Below are 21,762 nucleotides of genomic sequence, written 5' to 3'. Positions count from 1 at the left end.
GCGCGCGTTGTACAGGTCAATAAACCGGGTAAAAGAAATTCAGGGTATGGACCCTGGAGACTGCACAGAGTTTGCTCTGATTTAGGAAAAAGTAAACATCTGAACTCCCACCCCAATAAAATTACATTATGTACTTGGTGGGATCGCACATCAGTCTCTAATAAAGCATTATTTTCACAGAATAAAAATTTCAAGGAAGCTATTTTCATCTAAGATAAGCATTTATTTACAAAAATAACAATCACATTTACTAATTACATGTATACAACTGGTTCAACAGGGCAGGAAAGCGTGTCGCCACACTTTTTTCGAATTCAAATTCCAGAGCGCGCAATTTAGTTTACCATACCAACAACGCCGCAACATTGTTTCAACATTGACTTCGTCACTGCGTACATCTCCCTGAAAAACAGAAGAAATTACTTCAAACCATAAAAGAAAATATTCGAATGAACTTCGAAATATTTTTCAAATCTTGCATAGCTGTCTTCATTTGTAGAGAAATCACATAATCTTACATTGTTACGGCATCTTCGGCTTTTGGTTGTTCAATTTTATCAAGCCGAATCTGTACAGCACTGAAACAATCCTTCAATCCTGACGCATTCGCTTTACCTAAAATAAAAATACGTTTCCTTAATCGATTGTAATGAGTTAAACGAACAATTTAAAAGTTACCAGTTACCGATCTTGAAAAAGTTTAAGCATTTAAGACAATAGATTGTTAGACTCCACTCAATTCAGACGTTTTCCGACTGTATAAGTGTGTCTGACTTGAGTGAGACGGATGTTATGTATTGAATAAATACTGCTAGTGTCCCAAAGATATTTCATCGAAAATCCGAGTTGATCGGATCCAATCGGAGTCTACTGTATCTTAAATTTACTTGATTTTCAACTTGTTAACTCTCGGAAATATAAACAGTCAGTGGCCAGTTGCTCAGAAGTTGGTTAAAGGTTACAGACGGACGCATAACGAAGTAACAATGAACATTTAATTGTCACTACGTCAACTATCCACTGGTTAACTCTGAACAACTTTTAAGCGACTGGCCCTTATGATGCTATCAGATATGGTTGAGTTTACTGTAGTAAAATTCAAATGATGAATAGTGGCCGTCACAGACAAGTGAACTTAATGCATTTAACTTATCAAGCTTTTTCATATTTAGTAAACTTTTCATAATTCACAACTATTGGGAGAGGTTCAAGCATTTTAGCGAGGTTATCAATTTTTTTGTGCCACAGACAAAAATAGTGTTAAGCACTTCAGGCCTTACTTTTCTGTACAGCCTGTAAAATCTGCACTAAACTAGCCAAAGATTTCAATCCTTCCAAGGCCTCTGAACGCGCGTAGCTGTAAATCTCTTCCAAATACAATCCTAACATGTACGCGTTCTGCTTGACGACGTTCACCAACATCGCCGTTACCGGTGGTAACGAATCGACGATGACCTCGTTCTCAGACTTGACTCGATAAGTCGACTCGTTCATCGTCGTAATCATAATAGTCGCCATGACATCGTTATTCGTCGATTTCACGGAGCGATGATGGACGAAGTAGGCGTTCATGGCTTCGGTAAAAGCTGGCCTTACAGACGCGACCACCTGAATAGAAATTGAACGGGCATGTAATTTGATTCGAAGGCTCATTTCCAAATAAATCTCGAAATTTTTTTTTCAAAATTCCCGTAAACCCAGTCCCCCAGATTTATCTGGAAATAGCACAAATGTTAGATGTCCTGCTTAACTAGTCCCGTGTGTCCAACGTGTCGCCCGTGTTAGCCGACAGATGGATTCGGATATTTCACTCAAAAATAGAAATTATGCCAGAAGTCATTCCTACCTCAAGCGAAGTATCCGGATTAGAAATTGTTACATTTAGGATTGCAGTTGTAACCTCGGTAAAAAGATTCGGCAGGATTGTCGTAGCGAGATTCCAGTCGTGGTTGATATTCGCTTCTGTGATTTGATATAAGGTCCTTACCAGAACAGCAATAAATTCAGCCACTACATCTATCAGAAACAAATCATTTGATTAATTGGGTTTCAGTAATACAAACAAAAGATTTTCGAGCCAAATTTATCTGATCGGAGATACTTTGAGACTTCTTAAGCATGAGAGTTTGTATGGATATTTCAATCATCCGTATTCATAAATCTAAAAGGTTTTGAAAAGATGAAAGACATTTTTCAGTCAAGCTGTTCGTACCTGTCTGTGCGATTTTAACTATCACGTCAGAGAGAAGAATGGTGAAGTCTGATGTACCCAAGCCTACCAGCAACAAATCATTGCAAATATCTAACAGCACCTGTAAGATGAAATATCTACAGTCAACACCCATGATTCGATTTTCTGCCACCATCAACTTTCCTTGGTTTTAGAACTTTGAAATCTGTACATAGTGGGTTTTTATCATATTTTCCGCTGAAAATTTAAATGCTCCACAATTCAGTTCATCATCAATTACAATCATGTTCGATCAGCCACTTGTCATGACTGAAAAGTCAAAAAGTGCTCCTAAATCTTTAGACCGGTCGTAAGTAGATGAAACTAAGATTTTTTTACGCTGATCTTAAATCTAAGCCACAACAACTGGCTAAAGTTTAAGAAGAACCTTCTTCGTAAGGACTGAAGGACTGTATAATGCCGTGTGAACAAACCTTTATGATATTTTTGGACAGTTTGTTCACTTCAGCTTCGTGACTAGCGGCTGCATTTGAAGTTCGTTTTCGTTTGCGCTGAGTTGACTGTTTCTCGCGTTCGAGTGTCGGCAACAATTCTCGATCAACCCACGTCAAAATATATTCGAAGGACTCAATGACGTAGTTGTTAAGTTCTCCTTCCTTCTGTTGAAAAACAAAACAAATTTAGTTTATCATAAAGTTAACTAAAACATACCCACAATTCAAAGCTTATAAACTATAGCGAACCTGTTGGTGCATGAGAACGATCATTTTGCAGTAGAGATCGAAAGCTTGTTGCAGAAACTCGGGTGTAATTAGTGAATTTTTATCATCAGTTGGTTTTGTGATGTATTGCTCGATGTGAACCTAAAAAACATGTTAAAACTATATACATGACGTACATGAAACTCATTCAATATGGTATTGATTCATAGGCCTATCAGATTATGCCATATATACCAACAAAGTGTAAGTGGAGCAAAAGTCTAGTTATTCTATATCTACCATAGTAGTATGGAATGACAGAAAAGCCTTGAATTTACCCCAGGGGAATGAGAATTTGTTCATTATACAACTTGAAGTTTCATTTTATCCAGTACTAACAGTAGCATTTTGTTTAAAGGGATGAGAAAATTAGTTCATTATATCCAGTAGGTACTTTTGAGACTTTCATACAGCAGGTACAGTCCTGCCTGAAGTTTGGCCATGTCTGGTCATTCAATGATTATCAGCTAGTTATTAGTATGAATCTGAAACTATTATATATTCAGTATGAATCTGAAACTACTGATGCGATGGATCAACAGTCGGCAATGGTCTAAGTTTTTTGGGTAAAAATTCAGGGGCCAGTTGCTCCGAAGTTGGTTAGAAGTTGATTATTAACCAGTGGATCATTGACATGGTGACAATTGAAAGTTCGTATGGTATTTGTTCGCCGGTTATCTTTAGCCAACTTATGAGCAACTGACCCCAGTATCCAATGAATCGTTATTCCTTAGGACATAACAAAGTTCAACTGTATCTTCCACGGTGGTAGTTCAAGAAAAATTCAAGTCAGTGAATGGAACATTTTTGGCATTCTCACCATCGTGTCTTTGAGAACGTTTTTCAACGCATTCATTTCATCGCCATTTCCTTCTAAAATCCTCTGTTGACACAACAACTGACTCAGCAAGTATCCGAGTAAGTTCAATCCTAAAACCGGTTTCGCAACCATCGCTTCTTTACTGAATGAAACTCCTTTCTTTTTCGCCTTCTTAGAAACCTATAGGAAATATACATGAATTTTATTTACAGTAAACTAAGCTCGCCACTAAGGTGATGGCCGGTTGAAAGTGTCCCAAAGAATAACCCGCATGTTCTTAAGTCCCAAGTGGGCTTAAAATGTTTAAAATCGTACTACATGTACTCTAAATCTACAAATCTACATGTACTCTGAGTCTACTGTATCATTTGACAAGCGTACAGAATTTAGAATTCAAAATCATATCAACCTTCTGAACGGGTGTAAACGTAAGCTTTAACCAATCCGTGAATAACTCTATGACATCTCCTGCCTTGCCCCAATTACACATCGCTTCCAGTAGGGGGCCGTATTCCGTCGGGGTGGCGCTTTGATCGAAGTTACGCAGTTTCGCTAAACAACTTCGACTAGAAAGATATACACATTCTTGACAATTATCAACTGCATCGGCATAACTTGAAAAAAAGACAATTGAATCCATAAGTCAGCCAATATGAGAATAATTGGGATAATCGGTCAATATAAGCTGTCTATCTTTATAACCCCTACTCATTGAACCTTATATTGTCAAAATCAGTAGATTTCAAGAGCTGTAAAAGTGACTTGTATCTTGGATTTGCAGATGATAACTAATGACTGAGGCCATTCAAGGACCATAATGTTTTAAGCATTTTAGAGCCCGATCCATGATACTCAAGGCCTTGAATTGACCCATTCTAATTTCATTACTTTTAAGGACTGCTATGAACCTTAGTATTGGCCAAGTTGCTGCGAACAATTAATGAATATATCATTAATTGCAAATTTGGTCAAGGTTCGCCTGTCCTTAATATAGGAAAAATTGAATAAACATGTACCACCTATAAGCAACATATACATACCTGTACAAAGGAACAGCGTTTGGTGGCATAAAACCAGCCAGCAGACAGAGTGGAGATAATATCTTCGCATCCTTAAAAGTAATGTTAAAAAGGTGTCCATCATCTAAGCTTGAATAGAATATAGTTCTTAGGTTTGTGGAGGAGCCGCACTTTAAATTAAATCAAGTTAACCTTCAAAGTCCTATTTGTCTTAACGTTTACTAGTTCTTAGGTCAGAATCGTGCAACTTAGGAAACTAAGGCTAAACAAAAATGATATCTTGGTTCTCCTAATCGGTCGGGTCATTTTGTAAACAGCAATGAAATTTGTAATCAGTTCATTTCTATAGCTGCCGGGTGTTACGGTAAAATTGATCATGATTTTTTTAAATGTTATGTACAGGGTAGATAAGCAGCCAGCCGGGTCAACTTTTAAGCTATGCATAAAGGAGAAACAAGGTACCAGTTTTCTTTAGCTTAGCTCACCTTAAAAACACGGAAGAATTCTGGCAGAGCCTGGGCAAATTTATCCTCGAGGAGCGTCTTAGAGGACGCGTTGATCGGTTTACCGAGTTCTGGAACAATCCCAGCGTAAAGGATCGTCATAGATTCAACCAAACCGCATAAAATATCCGCATCATCGACCGATAAATCATTATCGTCATCTTCCGGCTGAATTATAGTGAATGGAAAGTGAATGATTAGTTCTTGAAGACAAACAAATGTAACAGTTTCGAACTAGTCGCACCATTTCTAAATGTAACGAATCAACTAGTCCTATATTTGGATCAATCATGTAATCACTTTATCACTAACACCTCGTTATTCCAAATTGTGAAAATAACCCTACTTTCTAATGTAGTTAAATGAAAAATGAATCATTATTATTATGCTTTATGGAAATGGATGAAAAAATTCAAACCTGATCATTTAGATCTTGACTTAGATCTGGATTTTCTTTGGCGAGCTCTTTCTTGACGCAGGACATTACACACGAGGTGAGCACCAGTAGATATTTTTCTAAAAAACGAGAGAAAAGAATATTTCACGCAACATGTTTTCGTAATTGAAAGCCTTTAATACTGGGAGTATAAGATTCGCCTTGTGAGAATTAAACAAAAAACATCAATTAGAATTTTCCTAGCTCTCTGCAGTGTTTTCATCACGATTTCATCACGACGTCTGTTTTAAATTTCAATCACATGATTTGCAAAGAGTTATTTTTCTTCATTTCTCCCATCATCAGAATTCACAATTTTCACTCCTTTTTTATTTTATCTAGATTTTATGTGGAAAATACTCGAAAATATTCACGTTTTTATTTCACTTCCTGTTCCCTATCATTTCATATCGTCTGTAATGAATTTTTACTTTCATTTTTCTTTGTTCTCCCTTTGCATTTCCATTTTTTCTTTAAAAATCTATGCTCTTGAGGATTAAAAAAGCCTCAGTATGCAGACAGCATGTACGCAACAAACTTTAAAATGCTTGCATACAAGGGGGTTAAAAAATCAAGGTTTCACGCATATACGTAATAAATCATCCTGGCATGACTTACGTACCGACACTTTTCACGGACATATGTTTCAGCGAGTACTGAAAGAAGACTCGAGCGGCGCGCGGATTCGTTTGCAGCAACGCTAAACAACGTTTGAGCAAAGTGTCGTTCGACTTGTCGATGGGGACAAAACTCGGGAAGATCAGACGCACGATTCGACGAATCACAGCCGCGGAATCGAGCTCTAAACGCGTGAGCAGATGAGTCATCGGTACGACCGACCAAACCTACAATTAGATTTAACCAGGGATACACTATCGTGAATTATTTAGTCCTTTGAGCTCACAGACAGCGCATGAAATTATCAGTGTGCACTAAATATCAAATCAAATTTTAGAAATATGTCAAAAATATTAAATTTATTTTTATTTTCAAAAGATTAAATGCCACAATTTGGACTAGAAAAAAATGTAGAGCGTTATTACCAATTTAACACTGTAAAGAAAGGTATTTTCATTGAACTTTCAGTTAGATTTGACATTAAAACACTAACTACATATTATTATACAGCCATCAACATAGCTTCAAAGTACTCTCATCAAATTTTGTAAAAACTGGTTTTAAAAGAAGACATTTAATTACAATTTTATGTCATTATTATTAATCTATTATTTTGAATCAATCTAGAATCTTCTATAACTTTATCCAAATGAATACGATACCTTTATTCCTCGAATCGGATGAATTTTCAGCAACATTTCGACGACCGCAATGCGAACTTTCTCCGAAGGGTCGTGAATGAAATCCTGCAAGCGCGGCAACAACTGCTTCAACACCGGATGACTAAGGTAATTGTCCAACAAATGAGTAAAACCCTATAACAAAACGATCAATTATGCCACCATGGATTAGTCTCTTCTTTTTTTAATGTCCGTCGGACTTTCGAATTATGACTTACCCGGAATACGGCTACTCGGACATCCGCGCTGGTTCCGTCATAAACTAAATGTTGCGTAAGACTGGTCAGATATTGTTTGACTATCTCAGCGGGAACCAGTTCCCAATATACGCAACAGACCTTACAAACTCCATATACAGCGACAGTTCTAACGTCTGCACAAGTATCGACGAGAAGATTCTGAAAAACGATCAAATACAAAATCTAAGGCATTCATTTTCATCCAATCTCTCAATAGCCCCGTAACCCTTTCATAACCTAAGAAAGTACTCAAGATAACTTCTAAAGAATTCCACCCCAGTGTGTTGAATAACGGACATACTGCTTTTCTAGTGCGTCTACACCACAGTACCTTTAATAATTGATTTCAAATATATAGTAAATTCAGATTTCCAAATTTTTGTAGGATTTGAGCCGAAAGAACCTAGAATTGACAAGACCCGACTCAAAGACCAGGGACTGTTTTTATACGTAGACTGGTATTAACCCGGGGTTGACTTAATTGAAAATAAATTGAGTTAACTCCCGGGTTGAGGTAAATACCTGTCAATGATACTGGGCCCAATGGTCTAAATCACCTAGCCACAATGCTTTTCAAATCTCCTGCGCACGAAATTATAATTTTTTTAAGATTTTGTACATTACCTGCAATGCATCAAGTTGTCTTTGTAAGAGGACCTCGTTCTGTTTAACATCAGAATCTCTCAATGGAAAAACTTCGATCAAAAGCGAAGCAGCATTTGCACGCACATTGGCATTGACTACCTGTCGAGAAAAACAATCAATTTTCTAAGTCAACATACAAAGATTCCACTGGCAAATGTATGCACATCGGAAATAATTAAGCGCTATGTTTATCTCATAGTATAGCGCTATATAAAACAAACAAATCATGATTATTATTATCATTATCATTATTATAATTTCAAAAGATTTTGGAACAATGGAAGAAACCCATTATTGTAAATAATCAAATAAAGCTGACCTGAAGTGAGCGCCAAATGATTGGTGAACACAGTCGCAGCAACATCTCTTCAACTCCGACCTGTTTCTTTTGTTTAGTGAAACATCCCAAAACCTACAAACACAATTTTTTCGATTGTTGAGGACTGGAAACCGGATTCCAAATTTGTTGAGATACAGTACTTTACGGATTTTCACTTATTTCGGACAAAAATTACAGTCCCCTCTATAGGTTATTTTTATTCAAATGAGAGCGCATAATTTCCGATTTTGTTAGAAACAAAATTTTCCAGTCTTAGGTGATCTGAATTATGCGAGTTCTACGGTATTGGAAATGTTTTAAACTCCGGGATTGAAATCAAATTTCACTCTTGGGATAATGAGTGGAACTGATGGTGTGAAAGGGGGAATTTAAACGAATATCCTATGATGAATTAACAACTTTACCGTGCGAATAATCAGGGCCATATTCTTTGCTGGCAAACGCATCGCATGAACCGCACGGAAGATCAGATCTTGAATGCAAGATTTCTCAACTTTCTGCAAATTGAAAACCGTACAAATGAATATCAACAAGCAAAACACTTAGTGTTCCCGTTATGGCATCGATATAAGCTAAGGGTCCAGGCCTTGGACCCAGATTTTCAAGCATTTCATGTCAGCATAGTGTCCCTGAGGGACTTTATGCTGACATGAAATAGTGTCCCTAAGGGACACTATGCTGACATGAAATGCTTGAAAATCTGATATTTCTAATATTCAATGCCCCTGGTGAAAATACTCCATCAACTGGTTCAGTTAGCATCTTGTACACAAGTATATATGCAAAGTATCTATTTCACGGAACTAAGATGGCTCTCAGTCAGCCATCTTAAAAGGTGGAACCTCTTAACTCGATAGGGTTCTTCCTGAAATAATCCGACAATATTTCATAACGCTTAAGATTCCATCCACTGGTTCAATCAGTATCTCGTACACAAGGATGTTAGCCGCCAGTAATGTACTGACAGGTGCACAAACAGACAGTTAAGCGCAGTCCCCCTTTTGGAGGAGGATAAAAATTTTGACGCTCTAGCTCATTATCTGGATATTTTAAAACTTGAATTTTCGGTCATTGGTCTTTCTGAAACTTGGGCTAGCCAAATTAACAACAACAGCAACATGTACCACCTGAACGGTTACAAAAGTATTTTTAGATGTAGGGAAAATGGGATAAGAGGGGGTGGGGTGTCTTTGTATCTCAAACATAATTTAGTTTTTAATCTACGTTCTGATTTAAGTAAAGATGAGTCGACGTTTGAGTCTTTATTTGTAGAAATTAACTCTAAGAAGCATAAAAACACTATAGTTGGAATTATATACAGACCACCTGGATTAAAAATTCAAGGTTTTCAAGATGAATTTAATACACTTCTGGACAAATTAAATCGTGAAAACAAAAATTGCTATCTTTTTGGAGATTTCAATATCAACTTACTCATGTCTGATGTGCATCATCCAACTGATGTTTTTATAAATACTTTGATTGCAAATTCCTTTTGTCCTTTGATTGATAAACCGACTAGAGTAACTACTGAGTCAGCCACATTAATAGATAATATTTTTTGTAATAACCTTGACGGGAGTTTTAAGTCCGGTATTTTATGTACCGATATCTCGGATCATTTCCCAATTTTTGTTGTATGTGGTGATAAAGAACCCACTACTCCAGTGAACAATATCAAGACAAGGAATTTTTGTGAGCGCAATATCGATTTTTTCATTCGGAAACTGCAGTCAGTAGACTGGTCGACAGTATCAAATAGTTTAGATGCCAATGAGTCCTATGATCTTTTTCTTGCTATGTTTAAATCACTTTATGACGAATCTTTCCCATTAATAAATTCTAAAACTAATAAAGTAAATAGTAATAAACCCTGGGTGTCACTTGGTCTTTTAAAATCAATTAGACGTAAAAATTGTTTATACAAAATATTCATAAGAAATCCTACGGAAGCGCGTAAGCATAAATATTCAAGATATAAAAATATTCTTGGTAATTTGTTAAAATGTGCAGAAAAATCCTATTACAGTGTGCAATTATTTTCGGCTTCTAATGATATGAAACAAACATGGAAAATTATTAACAATATTCTTGGTAAGTCATCAAACTCGGAAGAATTACCTGACGTATTCAAACTTAATGGGACACCTATAAATGGAAAAGCTAACATTGCTAATAAATTTAATGAGTACTTTGTAAACATCGGTAATAAGCTTGCCGAAAAGATCCCTAGCACAAATATAAATTTTAAGGATTTCCTGCATAACAGCCCAAATGAAAACTTCTTTTTGTTCCCAACAACACCAGTCGAACTGATGAATATAGTAAAAAATTTTGACTCCAATAAAGGTTTGGGTACCGATGAGATTAGCATGAAAGTAACAAAAAAAATTTTTGACTTAATTAAAGATCCTCTCTGCCATGTTTTTAACATGAGTCTACAGACTGGAATTGTTCCGGACAAATTAAAAATCGCTAGAATTCGACCTTTATACAAAAGTGGTGACAAAGATAACTTTAATAATTACCGGCCTATCTCAATTTTGCCTTGCTTTTCAAAGATTCTTGAAAAAGTCGTGTACAACAGACTAATGTCTTATTGTGATAAATTTTCTATCATAAATTCAAATCAATTCGGTTTTAGAAAGAATCACTCCTCTGCCATGGCAGTCATCAAAATTATTGATGAAATTTCATATAATCTTGAAAATAAAAATCCCACTATCGGTGTTTATTTGGACTTATCTAAAGCCTTTGATACAGTCAACCATGAAATATTATTGTCAAAATTAGATTTTTATGGAATTAAAGGTCGCGCACTTTGCTGGTTTAGAAATTATTTGGAAAACCGACAACAAACTGTTCAAATTGAAAATTGTAAGTCTCAACTTTTGAATATATCTACTGGTGTGCCTCAAGGTTCCATTTTGGGACCGTTACTTTTTTTAACATACATAAATGACTGCGTTAATGTCAGCAACATTTTGAAATTTACGCTTTTTGCAGATGACACTAATGTCTTTGCGAGCGGTTCCGATATTCATCACCTTGCATTGACCGTGTCTAGTGAACTTGATAAACTAGCCACGTGGTTTTACGCTAATAAATTATCTTTAAACTTGCCAAAAACTCATTGCATGGTATTTGGCTCACAACTACCACTTAACATTTTGATTCAAATCAGCGGAATTAATATTGATCAAGTTCATAGCACAAATTTTTTGGGTATAAATATTGACGATAAACTTTCATGGATTGATCATATCAATAATGTTCAACGCAAGGTATCGAAGAGTATCAGTATGTTAAATAGATTAAAACGATTTTTACCTGAGAAAACTCTTATTCAATTGTATTTTAGTTTAGTGGAACCGTATTTAAGTTATTGTAACATAGTTTGGGCTCAAAATTTTAATGTCTATTTAGATTCATTATTACTACTTCAAAAACGTGCGGTTCGAATAATAACAAATTCATATTATTTAGAACATACTGATTCACTCTTTAAAAGACTGAAAATACTGAGAATTAAAGAAATGAACAAATTACAGTTAGGATGCTTCATGTTTAATTATAACAAATCCATGCTACCTGATTCTTTTAATAACTATTTTCAATTTCGACATGAAATCCACAATTATCAAACTCGTAGCCAAAACAATATGGAAATCCCTCGATTTCAAACTCGAAGAAATAAATTTTCGGTAAAGGTTTCTGGTCCAAAACTTTGGAATTCACTCGATTCAACTTTAAAGCAGTCGAAGAATGTTTATGTATTTAAAAAGAATTTCAAACAGCATCTGTTAACGGGTCAATAGAAATTTAACATTTGTTTAATATGCGTTTATAGGTCGATCTGAACTTAACTTGTCATTATGGATGTGTGTGCGTGCATGCGTGCGTGCGTGCGTGCGTGCGTATGCGTATGCGTGAGTGTTGTGGTGCAGGGTTGTGTACATGTGTGTGTGTGCGTGCGTGTGTTTGATTTCTATGGGCACCAGGGCCATGTTTCATGGATATAAGTTTGTAACTTCTCCTGGTGTCCATCGACTTGAATTACATTATTTTATTATATTATCTTGTTGTAATTTTCTAGTGTAATTTAATTCGTGAATAAAGAATAATAATAATAAAAAATGCCCCTACCGCAACGAAATCAAAAAGCTTTAAAATGAGAAGAAGAATAGCAACAGACCTCTCGAAATGAGTCAGAACTAGCCGCCTTCCACGCGTTGAAATAGATTTTGGCGTAACATTCGAGGAAAGTTCGCGGGCAACACGGTAATTGACTTTTGATCGTTTCATGTAGTTCATCCATAAAATTCAAATTAAGACTGAACACGAAAGTCAAAAATTTTCGGCCCTGAAATATATTGAGTGTAATACAGTATTAGTGAATGTGAAATTTTTAGAGTGTGTGGCACTACCATCCTGAACGTAAGGTAGATAGGCCTATCACAGAAATACGGTTGACTAGGAAGTTGATTAGGTAGTCAGTAACGGATTTAGGGAACTTTGTAGTTAGTACAAATACAATGTACGTAAATATTTCTAGTTGTGTGAACTAGATGCTGAGGAGTCTCAAGTACTTTTTTTACTTACTTCTTCACACTTGACAAACGTTGGAATGCAACAGCGTAGAATCAAATCTTTCATTTGCTTAAAACTTTTGTTTTCAAAATTGAATTTCCCTAAAGCCATATGCACATTCCATATACGCTTGATATGAACTATCTGAAATCGTAAGAATCGCAACGGATTTTTCAATTGCTGATGCAGGATTTATTAGCAGAAGTCAGGCTAGAGTCAGCACATTTCAATGCCAAATGTTCAATTTGATTAATATCAGCACCAACCTTCACTTTAGGATCGGAACCTTTCTGCAATAGATAAAGCATCGTTTGCGAGATCAGTTCCTCGCGACCTTCGATCTCCGACGCCCACCACTGCTCGCATAGTTTTGCGATGCCATCTTTCGTGTGATCCATCGATTCCGGCAAAAGATTCATCATATCTACAAACACAGTCGATACGGTTCAGTCCCAATTTACGCTCATTAATAAAAAAACAACAATTAATTATCGATCAGACTAATGTAAGAATGAGCAAAAATGTGTACGAAGGGCTACTTCTCAAAAGGTGGACAAGCAAATAATAATATGGGGCCAGTTCCACACATGGAGACTTATGAGACTTGTACAAATCCATCAAATCAAATTTTTTTTTTTGAGTGCCCTTTGGCTTTCGCATTTTGTCATCAGAGATAGTAGGTGCATTTTCAGTGTAGATATGCGCCTAATACTGATTTGTGGACATCTAAGTACCCCTTTGGAATGTGACAAGTCCTTCAAAATTGATCCCTGCGCGAGTTACCGATTCAATTTGATTCTTAAGAGCTAAATCTAATAGGGTAACTCACTGTAATTTCGGAAGACCACATAAGTTCGGAAGTTTTCTTCTACGGCCTCTCCGCGGTCGCGGAGAGGGAATACCTATTTGGACTAGCTTAAATTTGAAAAAGGGGGAGTAGGTTGGTATTTCCTGGGAATTCCACGGGAATCCGCGCCATTTTGATGACGTAGTACGCATTTCTTTCTGGCACACGAAATCAGCGCGGCAAATCGCTAAAGTCGGTCACGTAAGTACACTATTGATTCGACCCGCTTTTACGGCATTTCGTGGCAGCCGATACGTAAACACTGCCGCGAAGTTCTAGGAAGCCGATAGTTTGTTTATAAACATTCATTTACTATCGGAATACGCTCATTGTTACATAAACGTCGATTTTCAAAAACTCAAACGCCTACACATAATTTCGGAAATCCCATACCCAGCTTTCACGGCTCCTCCACGTAATTTCGGAAGTTCCGAAATAATGTATAATTGTTATTGCGTATGTTTACACAGCTGTTTTTCCTAGAAATGAACGATTCTATTTCTAATTCAAAACAACAAACAACTTTTTTAGATTAAAATTGAATTTATTTAAGCTTAGGCCTATAATTAGTTGGACCTTGTGGCTAATGACTGTAGCAGCCTAATAAAATTAAAACAAATTGAAAAACTACCACAAATTGAAGGTCTTAACCCTAAGCTGTTTTATCGGCCCGAGGACAGTGCCCTTTCTCTGTAAGCATTAATTTAAAATTTGGTTTTATTTCCAGGATGCCAAAGGTTTATTGCAAATGGTCAGAAGACCAAATGACCAACGCGATTGAATCAGTGAAATCTGGCTCTTCGATATTGAGAGCAGCCAGTGAGTTTTCTGTACCAAAATCAACTCTGCATGATAGAGTTAGTGGAAAAATCTGTCATGCAACAGCAAAATTAGGCAGGCCGACCCATCTCAGCATGGTGGATGAGACAAAACTTGCAGACTTTGCAAAGAACCGAGCTGATTTGGGGTATGGGTTTTCGAAAAGTAATTTTCTGAGGTATGCTGGTGATTTGGCACTCAAACGCGGCAAACCATTCCAGGAGGTATGTCTATTGACTTGTGATCTGTTAATTCTCAGCTTGGTATGTAGGCCTATAAGTTAAAAAAACCTATATATATATACCGGTATTTATATCTGTAGGTTGTTCCTAGTGACCAGTTTTGGGCTGGCTTTAAAGCCAGACACCCAAGCGTATCGTTGCGAAAGCCAGAGGGCACTGCTGCTGTTAGGCACCAGTGCATGAACGTGAAAAAAGTAGGCAGCTATTTCAAGGCCATCCAGAGTGCATTGGCTGGTATTCAGCCAATGTACATCTGGAACCTTGACGAAACCGGGGTTCAGTTGACCCACGTACCAGGGAAAATCGTAGCAAGGTAGGGCAAATTGATGATTTTTGATGTAACGAACTGGCCAATTACACTGATCTTATTACAACTACATTCTTATTGTTAATATATCATCTAGAAACAGAGTTTAATTTTACAATTCTCTGCTGATACCTTAATGAATAGGCCTACTTGGTTTTTTCAGAAAAGGAAGCAAGTACGTTCAGTCACGGATTAGCGGAAACCGGGAGACGATTACTGTTATGGCGTGTGGTAATGCCTCAGGGCAAATGCTGGCACCACACGTCATATTCAAAGGAAAAACTGTCGCTTCGCTGCAATCGGTGGATTCGAAAAATGCTCCGGCTGGAACAACTCTGTCAGTTTCAGAAACAGGGTGGACTAAACAGGTATTTATTAAAACAACAAAAATATTAAACAATTATTTGAAATCCACCATATTCTAACCATTAAATGTATTTTATCTTTGAATTTTCTAGGGTATTGCCACACTTTGGTTTCGAGAAAGCTTCCTTCCGGCAATCGGACAAACACGTCCACAAATATTAATTTCAGATGGCCATAATAGTCACAACTTCCTAGAACTAGTCGAATTAGCCAGACAGAACGAAATCACTCTAGTTGAGTTGCCAGAGCATACATCACACTGGCTGCAACCCCTAGATAGGTAACACCACAATCCTTTTCTTAACTCTTTGTAGTATATTCTAGCAATAATATTAATGGTTTATTTTTACATAAACAGAACGTGTTTCAAGACTTTAAAGTCTAGCTGGAACCGCTTATGTCAAGAATTCTCCAATGATTACCCGGGGAGAGTGATAAACAAAAGCTGCTTCTTCGAAATATTTCGCAAGGCTTGGCAGAGCATTTCACCAGATATGCTTATCAATGGTTTCAGGTCTTGCGGAATATTTCCTTTCAACCCGTATGCCATACCAAACGAGGCGTACTTACCGTCTACAACAACTGTTCGCGATATAGTGAGTTATACATTCATATATGTATTGTATCGGCTAAAATGTCCTCATATATAAGTGACTAGCATTTATTTATATTCAGATATCAGATCCTGCTTCATTATTGCCAATACAATCATTTGAATTGAATCAAAATCCACCAAGCGAGGTAACATATTACAATTATGCAATTTTGCAATAGAATTTGAAAAATTTACGTTTTTCTTGATGAATTTTGTTCCATAGTTACACTAATAACAGTTGACGATAGCGTTATGATTGCTTTAACAAACTTTTAGAATTACTTCTGTGTTTCAGCATTTTTCTGTCCTTGGAGAGCTGCTACATGCAAGATATCCTTTTAAAAACCTGAATAAACCTGAATAAATTTGCAAGAAACTGAAATGAATTCAATTCAAAATATTTTATTTTAACTTTTGAAAATTAGTGAAAGATACTTATACTGTTTGATATTTTTTTCAGGCTCTACCGGTGAACAATTCTCGTTCTTATAGTACTGCGCTACAGACGTTGGAGTCGGTTATCTCACCTGAAATGAAAATACAATTTGAACGTCAATACAATGAGGGATATGATGTCGCGGGAGATTCCCTGTATGAGGCATGGAAATCCCTGAAATCAAACGAAATTAACATTCATTCCAACATTTTCAACAATTCATCATCGCCAGGTGAGACTCAAATGAAATGGGTCTGTTTGATTCAACTAATTGTTAGAACGTGAAATTACCTTTCTAATCTCATTTTCAAGCTGACTCGGACAAGGATGTTTTAAAATATCCGATTGTGGAAAGTCGTCGCTCGAAAAATCGCACAGAAGATTCGAAACGATATTTCATCCTCACAGCAGATGATGCCTATGCGAAAGCTCTCGAGAAAAATCGGAAAAAAGAAGAGAAAGAAAACAAGAAATTAGAACGACAAGAGAGAAATAAGAAATGTGCAACAAGTGTAAGTTTCAGGGACAACCTCCGGTCGAGTTGTGAGTTCATTCATTTCCCGGTACATGGTGATGATTCTTGACCTGCTAGGTACTTAGTCTATAAATATTTCAGGCGTCCTCAAGACCAGTGGAGTCTCCTGTCGAGGAAAAAAAAAACGAAAATCGTGTAGTTGAGGTAGGCCTATGAAAATTAAACATTTAATGAAATAAGGTTTTTTGGAATTTAAAATTGAGAAGGGCTACAATGTGTATCTGAATTTCAGGATCCTGTGAGTGTGCCTGAAACAAGTGGCGTGAACTTGATTCACGAGATCAATATAAGGTAAATTACTACATGCTTAGCTTAAAAACATGTAATAGGCCTACCTGGTTAATAGTGATGAATAATCTATCATTACTGGGTAATTATCATTGTAGTGAAGGTTCATATGTAGCCCTATACCAAGAGGGCCAGAAAGGCAGAAAGCACCTTTACTTCGGAGTGGTATGTTTCATCGGCTAAATTTTAACTGAAAAAAAGGAGAAATAGAATTCATGTACGGATAGTTATATATTCAACTATTTGCAGATTCTGGAAATATCGAATGACGGAGAAACAATGTCGGTGCAATTTTTGGAACAATATTGCAATAAAAATCTGTTCGTTTGGCCGGACGTGGAGCTCATAGAAGATCATCCGGTTGAAAATATTGTAAACAGCTTGGAACCACCAGAAGTAGTGAACACAAGGATTCAGATGGTTTTCCGGGCTGCCGAATTTGTGAAAAGTTGCGATTTATTTGCTTGCATATGTACATAAATGTTTTACTGTAGGCCTACTGTTGATAATATATGCACGTATTTGTTGTTAAGAAAAAATTATTTAAATCATTAAAGTTATTTCTGTTATTGGCTACGATTATGTATTATCTCTTTATTCTACAGTCGTAAGATGTTTTATAATATTTATTAGCCTACCGGCACCAGTAGGCCTATTTAGTTGTGCAATAAAAATGTGCTGTTGTTAGTGTTTTGCCTTTAATAGACCTACATACATTCTCAGTTTTCCATTTTATTACCTTCTTATCTAACGGTCCTCCTTTCAGGTGTGATGAATTTTAGGATCAATTTCCCAAGCCAAACATTCTTCGTGTTTGCATGATTAAGCAGTCATCTCCCGTCACTTACAGTCTAGGCCACCGTTTGATTTCCAACGTGACAACCATGTAGTTTGTATGACAGTTAAGATACAGTTTTGGTATCTAAAGCTTAGGTGTGAAAGATAACGGTACATCATCTATCTAATCCATCAAAATCCACGTGGAAACACCGTAATCTGGCAATCTTCCAAATCATTTCCGGGTTTGACTTCTGGGCACATCTATTCGTCGCATTGGGGACGGTGGGTAGCGTAAAGCCGAGGGAATATCGAAAATGAAAACCGGCTCGTGATTTTTCTGAAACGCGCATGGAAATTCGAATTTTTTATGTTATAAGCCATCTAATAGGCAATATATATTAAATATTAAACAAAATGCGATCTATGTTTTGTCTTAATTACCTAGACGAAAAACTCCCTCCAACGGCCATTTGTGCGGTTTGTGATGCTACCATCCCTAACAAATTGGTATAACCCATATCCCCCATAAACAACATGGTATCGCCCGTTTTCAATAGCATACAAGCTGCGTTTAAATCGGCGTACAGAGCATTTCCGAACTTACGTGTTAGGTTTCCGAATTTACGTGACCGCGGCTTCCGAAATTACGTCGGCATAAAAAACTTAAAAAATCAGTGCGTTTATCTATTCAAACCCACAAAAAAAATGATTTTGACAATAATTTGGGCAAAAAACAAAAATACATATAGGAGCTTAATTGCCGATTACTGCTAATAATTGACGGAATCCACCGATCAAAATCGCATTTCTATAAATGTATTCCGAACTTACGTGGAGTTACCCTAGGGTAATTTTCCACTATTCAAATTAACCAGAATATTGCGGTACTGGATCCAGGTTTAACAGCTGTCAAGTCTTAGATTTTACCTTAAAACAACAGGCCCTAATAAGCATAACAATTAAACTTAAATTCAACTGAATGATTTTTCTACAAGCCTATTTGATTGAAAAATGTTTGTTAATCCTTTCAAGGCTGACTAATCAATACCCTATAGTGCTGAAGATAATTTGAATATGTCGAAAAAATCCACCCTCGTGTGTTGAATAACGGGAATACCACTATGGTGCGTAAACACCGCGGTATATCATTAGTTACTAATATTTCACTGTTTGACAGGTGCTGCCATCGATCTTTCAATAGAGATAAAAACTAATTACTAATTACATCAATACACCGCAGTGCGGTGTACTAGCAAAATCCATCACAGTTTCATACACCGCAATGAAAGGGTTAAGGAGGCTTGAAATAAAATGATCATAATGTAAATGATAATCTACCGAAGCCTAAAATCGATTCATTAGAAACTCTATGGCTTAAAATAAAAGTTCTATAAGAAGAGCTTATAAAAATGTTGGCTTACAAGTTCGCTAACAAATGTTGGCTAACGAGGTAATCTTCAATTTGGACTTATAGTGGAGGGATACGTCTATTCAACATCTATGCTACACATGATTCTTACAATCGGTAAAAAAGAACTAAACGTACTGTGTAAAATAATCGCAGTTTGATAGAGTCCGTCGGGCATCGAATTGTGAGCGTTGTTTTCTATCGTTGCTTGAGCCAGTATCAGAACTCCTTCTATCGTCAACGAGGCCTTCTTTATTTGCTACAAAGAATACAAACATCACAAGATCTTCGTTAAACAGACCAAAATTTCCAAATACTCCTCTTGCTGGTTCGTTTCTACGAGAATGCAATGGTTTTATTACAATCGCCCCCTAGGACAACTGCCTCCTAGATGATTGCCCCCATTTATCAAACACACAGCAATGTCGACCGATTCGCTAAAATTCTTACTTGTTTTTGATCGTCTAAGTCTTCATGTTCGTTGAAACTAAACAGCATAGTTGTCGCGAGATTTTGTAATCCGTTCCACATCTGCTCAACTGATTTGCGGTCGAAGGTCTGTAGTATTTCCACTGCATTGAACGGTTCATTTCTGTTGAGCTAAACGAGAATAAACAATGGTCAGTAACGGAAACTGTGTTTCATGATCTGCCCTTTTCAATCACTTTGAGTATAGATATTTTCAAGGCGAAATGGGAGGCAAAGGGAATAAAATTAAGCTGGCTTGAGTACTGTAGGAGTACTGGAAACAAATAGAGGCATAATGGGTGACATACTAAAAAGATTTCATTTCGCAGCTATCAAAATTACATTATTCACTGGCGGCTATCTCCAGAGACATGCCTGTGTTCTGAAATTGCACCCCATGACATAATAGTGAGTGAGTATCAGTTACCTCATCCGTGCAGGGTGCCCGTGCATGGGTGAAAGAAAAATAAAGACAAACAACAACAATGTCAACAAGCCAACATTAGATTAACAAGACAAACAAAAAACGCTCAGGCTATTTTTACGACACCGTAGACGGATGACACTAGCTATATTAACGACGTTTCATTCTGATTGGCTAATTCACGTGGCGCATGCGCACTAGGGTGCGCGACTTAGAAACTTCATGGCAAGTGTGGAGAATAGAGAAAATAAGGCGGATAGAGCGAGACTCGAACCTGGGCCAGTAAATTACTAGCGCAGCATCATACCACTAGACCACTGAGCTTGCTGAAAACCATTCGGTAAAAGTGCAGATCCGCACCTCTCCGCGTAAACGGTTCAATCAATTACATTAAATATCATTGTTTCATATTCAAAATGTCATCAGCAATTCATACATTGCCATTGGTTAATCTTAATATATCTTCACTAGAAAGATTTAGCCTGGATACTGTCATTCAGTAGATTGCGTCAATCACGAGAGGTGCGGATCTGCACTTTTACCAACCATTTGAATGTTTTAACTACATATAGCCTCACCTTACCCTAATCCTATCCCCAGGCTGCCCAGGGTCCGGTTTCACAAAAAGGATTAAAGCCTAAATCAATTTAAGATAAAGTGAATTAATGAAGAAATTAAACTGATTTAAGAGTTAAACCTTTTTGTGAAACTGGGTCCAGACTCCAGGGTAACAACGGACCCTAAACCTTCTTGTTACCCTCTGGCTCTGGACCCTCTTCTCACCCTCTTGACACTACTCCTCTCCCCTCTAGACCATTATCCTAATTCAATTTAAACCGTCGTAAATATTGAATTTACAACCGCTTTACATCGCCGTAAATATAGCCACTTCGAACAAAAAAGTAGTCAAAAATCAAAAGAACCAAGTCAAGAGAAGGAAAAACGAAAGCTTACATGAAGATGTATGTAATGAATAAAATCATCAGGGTCGGGATCTTCAGTACAGTGTAAAAACTGCTGTCTCTGTTCGTCCATGGTCATGAAAGATTTTTGTCGTCGAACAAATTAAAGTTTCTCGCGAATAAATCCCGCAAAATTTTCAAAAATTTTGTTGTTTTCATTTAATTAGACTTCTGGGTCCACGCGACCTTGAACTTTGATAACGCTCGAGCAGTAATCCTAAATACCGACAAAAACTAAGTAACTAACAATGTCATCGCTTGCCAGGGCTTGCTTGGCTCTCAACCAACAACAGAGGATAACTCTGACCACAGAAATACTCATTAAAGGCCAAATGTCTCCTGTTTCGCTCCCGGCAGGTGTGGTGGGTCTGTAAGGGACACTTAACCAAAAAATCAAACTAAATTTACCAACCAAATAAATAACAGGGACAATCCAAATTCTA

General features: G+C 36.9%; 2 protein-coding genes across 5 annotated transcripts; one reads left to right on the top strand and one right to left on the bottom strand.

Moving 5' to 3' along the window:
- Positions 1-221: 221 nt before the first annotated feature.
- On the bottom strand, positions 222-21,500 carry LOC141903525 (condensin-2 complex subunit G2-like). 4 transcript variants are annotated; one of them, XM_074791652.1, is made up of 24 exons: positions 21,312-21,500; positions 19,916-20,065; positions 19,604-19,724; positions 13,109-13,266; positions 12,855-12,986; positions 12,448-12,615; positions 8,657-8,749; positions 8,232-8,324; positions 7,892-8,011; positions 7,247-7,426; positions 7,011-7,163; positions 6,353-6,575; positions 5,713-5,810; positions 5,277-5,462; positions 4,813-4,883; positions 4,182-4,338; positions 3,773-3,952; positions 2,935-3,054; positions 2,665-2,850; positions 2,213-2,312; positions 1,847-2,016; positions 1,281-1,608; positions 519-615; positions 222-402 (listed from the first exon to the last, which is right to left on the bottom strand). In XM_074791652.1, the coding sequence occupies exons 1-24, from the start codon at positions 21,396-21,398 to the stop codon at positions 336-338; spliced, it is 3,438 nt and encodes a 1,145-aa protein (XP_074647753.1). In that variant the 5' UTR covers positions 21,399-21,500; the 3' UTR covers positions 222-335. The 4 variants fall into 4 exon arrangements, with proteins under 4 accessions (XP_074647753.1, XP_074647754.1, XP_074647755.1 ...); XM_074791653.1 differs by having other exon boundaries at positions 2,665-2,847; XM_074791654.1 differs by lacking the exons at positions 19,604-19,724; positions 19,916-20,065; positions 21,312-21,500 and adding exons at positions 16,301-16,374; positions 16,460-16,545; positions 16,746-16,795.
- On the top strand, positions 16,551-17,936 carry LOC141903527 (uncharacterized). The gene is made up of 6 exons (XM_074791657.1): positions 16,551-16,686; positions 16,767-16,966; positions 17,071-17,133; positions 17,222-17,280; positions 17,376-17,442; positions 17,527-17,936. The coding sequence occupies exons 1-6, from the start codon at positions 16,551-16,553 to the stop codon at positions 17,755-17,757; spliced, it is 756 nt and encodes a 251-aa protein (XP_074647758.1). The 3' UTR covers positions 17,758-17,936.
- Positions 21,501-21,762: the final 262 nt, after the last annotated feature.

Source organism: Tubulanus polymorphus, chromosome 4 (genome assembly GCF_964204645.1).
Source record: "Tubulanus polymorphus chromosome 4, tnTubPoly1.2, whole genome shotgun sequence".
Lineage (NCBI taxonomy): Eukaryota > Metazoa > Nemertea > Palaeonemertea > Tubulaniformes > Tubulanidae > Tubulanus > Tubulanus polymorphus.
Note: the sequence above shows the minus strand (reverse complement) of the source record. Positions and strands in the feature narration are given on the sequence as shown.

Coding starts and splice junctions, on each gene's coding strand:
- LOC141903525 (XM_074791652.1), bottom strand. CDS start 21,398: ATGACCATGGACGAACAGAGACAGCAGTTTTTACACTGTACTGAAGAT. Junction 13,267..19,603: donor AACTGCGATTATTTTACACA/GTACGTTTAGTT, acceptor CTGTGTTTGTAG/ATATGATGAATCTTTTGCCG. Junction 403..518: donor GCCGAAGATGCCGTAACAAT/GTAAGATTATGT, acceptor TCTGTTTTTCAG/GGAGATGTACGCAGTGACGA.
- LOC141903527 (XM_074791657.1), top strand. CDS start 16,551: ATGAAAATACAATTTGAACGTCAATACAATGAGGGATATGATGTCGCG. Junction 16,967..17,070: donor ATAAGAAATGTGCAACAAGT/GTAAGTTTCAGG, acceptor TAAATATTTCAG/GCGTCCTCAAGACCAGTGGA. Junction 17,134..17,221: donor ACGAAAATCGTGTAGTTGAG/GTAGGCCTATGA, acceptor TCTGAATTTCAG/GATCCTGTGAGTGTGCCTGA.